General features: G+C 47.8%; 1 protein-coding gene across 1 annotated transcript; it reads left to right on the forward strand.

Annotated features, from left to right (window-relative positions):
• Positions 1 to 462: 462 nt before the first annotated feature.
• MCHR1 (melanin concentrating hormone receptor 1) lies at positions 463 to 5,859 on the forward strand. The gene is given in 3 exon segments (XM_073336770.1): positions 463 to 532; positions 4,953 to 5,089; positions 5,092 to 5,859. Coding segments are annotated over 3 exon segments (975 nt in total).
• The last annotated feature ends 213 nt before the right edge of the window (positions 5,860 to 6,072 follow it).

Genomic DNA, 6,072 nt, shown 5'->3' on the forward strand with positions numbered 1-6,072 from the left:
AATACTTTTCCTTTGTAGAACCCAGTGTTGCAGTGAGTAAAAAAGCTGTTGTCAGAAACTGTTCAGCTAAAGAGACTAAGTCCCAAACACCTGGTGAACCTTTCTATGAAAACAAAGATAGGCAGGTGAAGGTTAGCTTCTCTGGCTGACCAACATCTCCACAGATGTAGCAATATTAGCAAATGCAAGTTGCAGTGTTGGTATATCTGACAGGCAGGGAAAAGGTTAATTTATATCTCCTTCTGCATATTACTGTATCTGGGTGATGTCCGTGAGAACTGATGGAGAAGGAAGGAGAGAAAGTGGTGTGTACCAAATGTAAGCAGTGAAGCAGCAACGCTGGGAGACAGACCCTCCCCCTTGGAATCAGAGAGGCTGTTACAAGAAACTGCTAGCACTGAGGCTGCAGTAATCTGCATGAGACCACAGGAGTGATCAGCTGGGGAAGAGTGAGATGTAACCATGGATCAGCTGCCTCTTGAACTGAATATCTGCATCAGCTCTGAACCTGGAGTCCCTCTGACCTCCACCAGTGAGTATAGCTTTCTATCCCAGGGAGGGAGGAGGAGTGTGATGGGGGGTTCAATGGGTGATATAAGTAATTCACCTTTTAACCAAACTGCTTGCAAAACCTGAAGGAAAGCTCTGTGTAAGCTCTAAACCTTGTCTCTCTGACCAACAGAAGTTGGTCCAATAAAAGATATTACCTCTCCCACTTTGTCTCTGTAACTAGAAGTACAGAAGCCAAATGAACTGAAACCTGCCAGTAACCAGCTCAAGGGAGGGTGAGGGGTAAAATGAGATGCATATTGGGAAAAGAGTGTTTTGAAGCAGTAGATATTAGAAATCTGGGAAACAAAAATCTGAGGCTATAGAAGATGCACAACTGCCCACAATGCCACCTAGTGGTCAGACAGGTCATCTCCCCATTGAAAACACCTGCCCTTCAGCACTCCCACCCCAAGGGTGTCCAGCCTTCCTCTTCAGTACAGGGATTTGGGGGTCTGGGCCCTTGAGCAATAAAGGTCTTTTCCAGCAGGCCTCTTACCTTAGGTGAAAGGCTCTGGTGTTGTAATATCCTCTGGGCCTGTCCCGTCCGCCAAGCTCCAGACCAGGACCCAATGGTGGACAGCTACACTTGACACTTAAGGTTCTAAGTCTCTGTCTTCCAGACCACCTCCCACCCATCTCCTTTAGCTTCACAGAATAACGCTATGGCTACATTAGGGTTGCCAACCGTCTTATTGCACAAACCCAAGCACCCTTGCCCTGCCTCCTGCCCTGCCTATTCCCCAAGGTCACACCCCTGCCCTGCCCCTTCTCACTCCATCCTCGCTCCCTCCATCACTCGCTCTCCCACACCCTCACTCACTTTCACTGGGTTGGGGCAGGAGGTTGGGGTGTGGGCTCTGGGCTGGGGCCAAGCGGTTCAAAGTGTGGGAGGGGGCTCCGGGCTGAGCCTGGGGCAGGAGGTTGGGGTGCGGGCTCTGCGAGGGAGTTTGGGTGCGGGAGGGGGCTCACGGCTGGGTCCAAAGGTTGAGGTGCGGGAAGGGGCGCAGGCTCTGGCCAGTCGATGCTTACCTCAGGTGGCTCCCGGAAGCAGCCGGCATGTCCCTGTGGCTCCTAGGCTCAGAGGCAGCCAGGCATTTCTGCGCGTTTTTCTGTTGCTGTAGGAATACCACCTCTCCAAGCAATGCTAGCTAGGAGGTAGGTTGGGTATAACTATGCCACTCAGAATGTGGATTTTCACACCTCTGATCACAGTAACTATATCATCCTAAATCTTAAGTGTAAAGTAGGCCTTAGACCCAAAAACGCTCCACCCACAAAATAATAAACCCACCTGCTACTGTCCTGGGAAAGAGAGGAAAGAATTAAGAAATCAGGAACAAGATTAATTTTTAAATAATATAGCCCAACTTTCTCCTGTTAGATTTCTTGGGTTCTGTGTCTGCAGGCTATTTCCCACTGTTGCTGTTCCACCAATTGTGAGAGTACTAGTGTAGATAGGCTTCTGGCATTTTAGCCACTATGTCCTCTACCCTGTTTGGAGCAGGCCTAGATGACAAAGGTTTTGCAATACTAGCAGTGGCTGGTACCCTGTCTACACAAGAACTTCAGCTATCACGGCTACTGATGGAGCTGCACCAATGCTACAATGGTGGGAAATTTAAAGAAAAATGCCCTGCTTCTCTGGTACATTGGGGCTGATTTGCACTGTCCATTGCTACAAAGCAGCACTAAACTGAGCATATCAAGCCAGTTGAAGATTTCCCAAGAGTAAAGGAATTCCTGGGTGGCAGAGTTCCTACAGAGCCTCCTAAGGAACCCCGTACCCTCCCTCCCCCCAGCCGCTGGTGTCAGGGGCATTGCTGGAGGAAACTGCGTGTGACCAAGCTCCTTTATGCTTTCTGATCTCCAGCTGCCATTGGCAGCCAATTTATCAGAGAACACCCTGTGGGCTTTTAATAAAAAGAAAAGGAGTACTTGTGGCACCTTAGAGACTAACCAATTTATTTGAGCATAAGCTTTCGTGAGCTACAGCTCACTTGAAGTGATGAAGTGAGCTGTAGCTCACGAAAGCTTATGCGCAAATAAATTGGTTAGTCTCTAAGGTGCCACAAGTACTCCTTTTCTTTTTGCAAATACAGACTAACATGGCTGTTACTCTGAAACCTGGGCTTTTAATATATGCCAGGGACCAGACAGAGATGACCCCCAAGCCATTGTTGCAACTCCCTTCAGTGCTTGCTGGGAGCGCTCCTTAACCATAGCATAGGATCAGGGCTAAAAGCACAGTGTAAAACAAAACAAACAAAAAAACCCCCTATCAGTTCTGAATCAAGCTGTTTTCTCAAGAAAGGAGTATAATGCCATATATAAATCAATGGTACGCCCTCACCTGGCATATTGGTGTATGGCTCCTGCATCTCAGGGTCAGGGCATTCCCTCTTGGCAGCACTTGGGACTCAGCATCCACATTGGATCTATCACTCAGGCATCCTGGCATCCAGAGGGGCAACTAAACAAGCAATAGCTCAGGCTTCCTGGGTGTGGGCTGGGCCAATAAACAGGCAATAGCTGAGGCCTCTTGGCCTTGGGGTTAGCACTCATCCAACCATAAGTGCAGGGACAGGGCCAAGGGGTTCCAGCCCAGGGCCCTTTAAGCAACAGGTGATCCCATCACTGGGTTGTCAGGGAAACATGAAGTCACTGCCTTGCCTCCGAGCAACACAAAGCCAATGTTTCATTTCCCTGGACTGGCTCCTATCGGCATCTGGTTGGATTGCTCTGCAGCTGCTGGGAGCTGGTTCCCAGGCTCCCTGATGAACAGCTCATTCTCCACTTTCTCTGTGGGTTCCTCAGCCTCCCAGGGCAGTGGCTTGCCTTTAGAGCCCTGCACAGATACAAATTTATACCCACAGATGCAGATATAGATCAGTATCGGCAGAACCGCAGGGCTCTCCCAGGAACTGCAGCAGCAAAAGGAGAAGAACATGGGGCTGCCTCTCCCAGGAGCCAGCGCCCCACACCAGAAGCTCCTCTGGCACGGCTGTATCACCCCCAGCCTCGACCACTGGGGCAGGCACCAGGCTGACCGGCAGCTGTCACTGGTCATGCTCTTGTGTTCAAGTGGCACACACACCCCCAGACAGGAGACACAGACAGCTGCATGGAAGGGACAGGGGCGGGGCTGGAGATGGTACAGCTGTGCCAGAGGAGCCACCAGCATGGGCCACTGGCTCCTGGGAGCAGCAACCTCATGTTCTGCTCCTTTTGTTGCTGCAGTTCCCAGGAGAGCCCTGCCATTCCACAGATACCAATTTATATCCATGGCTATCCACGCAGGGCTCTACTTGCCTGTCTCCAGGCTGATTCAGGAGACATTGCCTGCCACAGCCAGTCATTGTCTCCATGGATGGCTCAGCTCCCTGGGAAGGACATCTGACTCTTTCCCTAGTCTCCTCTCAACTAAGCAATAGGTTCCTGCTCTTATATTTACTGCCCCACCCCTACACTTCCTGCCAGGGGGAAGGGGCAGGGTTAGCTGAGCCCAACAGGATGAGTTAACCCCCTGTGTGCCAGAATGAAGTTGTTCCACCTCATTACAACTGGGTTCAGCCTGGTCACTAAATCTCAAAAAAGATACTGCAGAAATAGAAAGGGTCCAGAGATGGGTTGTAATAATGATAAAGGCACGGAGAGATTTCCATGTTGAAACTGAAAAGACTAGAACTGTTTCAGAAAAGAGATTAATAAAAAGGAAAATAATAGAGGTATAGAAAATAATACAGAGTCCAGAGAAGGTACATTGGATGCTGCTTATTACTCCCTCTTCAACACAACAACAAAAGGGGCATTTACTCAACTAAAAGGAGACACGTTTTTATACAATACACTGTTAACTTGTGAAACTCACTGCCACAAGATATCGAGGCCAAGAGCTTACTGTGATTTCAAATATGATTAGACTTTGGTTAAAACAGATAAGAAGAACATCTGCAGTTACATTAACTAGGATAATAAAGTATAAGGGATAAAATCCCACACGCTTCAGGGTATAAGTTAATCATGAAATGTCTGGATTCAGAAAGAAACTTTCTCAAAGGGTAAATTATGCCATAATTGTACATTATGGGTCTTCTTTAATCTTCCCTTGAAGAATCTCTTATTGCTCTCTATTAGAGACAGGATACTAGACTCCAGGAGCTACTGGTTTGATCTAGTTTGGCAATTCCTGTGTTCCTGTTGAGGTGTATTGGTAGAGCGGTGTGGCCCAGAACTGGAATAACAAAGGCTGCTGCATTGGCAGAGTTTGTGTGGAACAGCAAACAGTGTGATAGGGCTAGTCTGGAGGTGCATTGGCAGAGTCATTTTTCCAGCACCAAATTCTGTCACAAACATAAATGACAAAAGTCCACCTGTTATAAATATGTTTCCTTTGGTTTCAGAGTGGCCACGACTGCAGAGCTTTTCTTATACCAGCACCATCCTGCCCTCTGTGTTTGGCATCATCTGTCTCTTTGGCATTGCTGGCAACTCTATGATCATCTTTACAATAGTGAAGAAATCCAAGTTCCTTGGTGCCATTATGTCCCAGACATCTTCATCACCAATCTCTCGGTAGTGGACCTCCTTTTCCCCTTGGGCATGCCATTCATGGTCCACCAACTCATGGGGAATGGGATCTGGCACTTTGGTGAAATCATGTGCACACTCATCACTGCCATGGATGCCAACAGCCAGTTCACCAGCACTTATATTCTTACTGCTATGTCCATAGACCGATATTTGGCCACGGTTCACCCCATTTCCTCTTCAAGATTCAGGAAGCCCTTTGTCGTTACCTCGGTCATCTGCCTCCTCTGGGCACTCTTGTTCATCAGCATTACTCCAGTATGGCTCTTTGCCAGGCTCATCCCATTTCCTGGTGGTACTGTGGGCTGTGACATCCGCCTCCCCAATCCAGAGACTGACCTGTACTGGTTCACCTTGTACCAGTTCTTCCTGGCCTTCGCTCTTCCCTTTGTAGTTATTGTTGCCGCATATGCACAGATACTTCGACACATGAAGTCCTTTGTAGTCCCAGCTAACCAATGCAGTGTCTGGCTGAGGATGAGAAGAGTGATTGCCATTGCTATATGCCTGGTCTTCTTTATCTGTTGGTCACCATATCACTTACTACAGTTGATACAGCTGTCTATCAGTCACCCCACTCTTATCTTCTATTACACATATAATGCAGCCATCAGCCTAGGCTATGCGAACAGTTGCCTCAACCCCTTTGTGTACATTGTGCTGTGTGAAACTTTTCGCAAACACCTGGTTCTCTCTGTCAAGCCAATGGCAAAGGAGTAGCACAAGTTCATTCTGCCATTACCAGATAGCTGATACCAGGTCAAAGATTAAGAACACCTGACCTAAAAGGGATAGAGAGTATGGTGACAGGCACCTCAAGTCCAGAAAGACTTTGAATAACTAGAGAATATTCCAAGAACAACAACAACAAAAAGATCAAGAGTTTGACGCACAAGAAAAGATTAAAATAATTAAATATATAACTTGACTTAA

Source organism: Lepidochelys kempii, chromosome 1 (genome assembly GCF_965140285.1).
Source record: "Lepidochelys kempii isolate rLepKem1 chromosome 1, rLepKem1.hap1, whole genome shotgun sequence".
Lineage (NCBI taxonomy): Eukaryota > Metazoa > Chordata > Testudines > Cheloniidae > Lepidochelys > Lepidochelys kempii.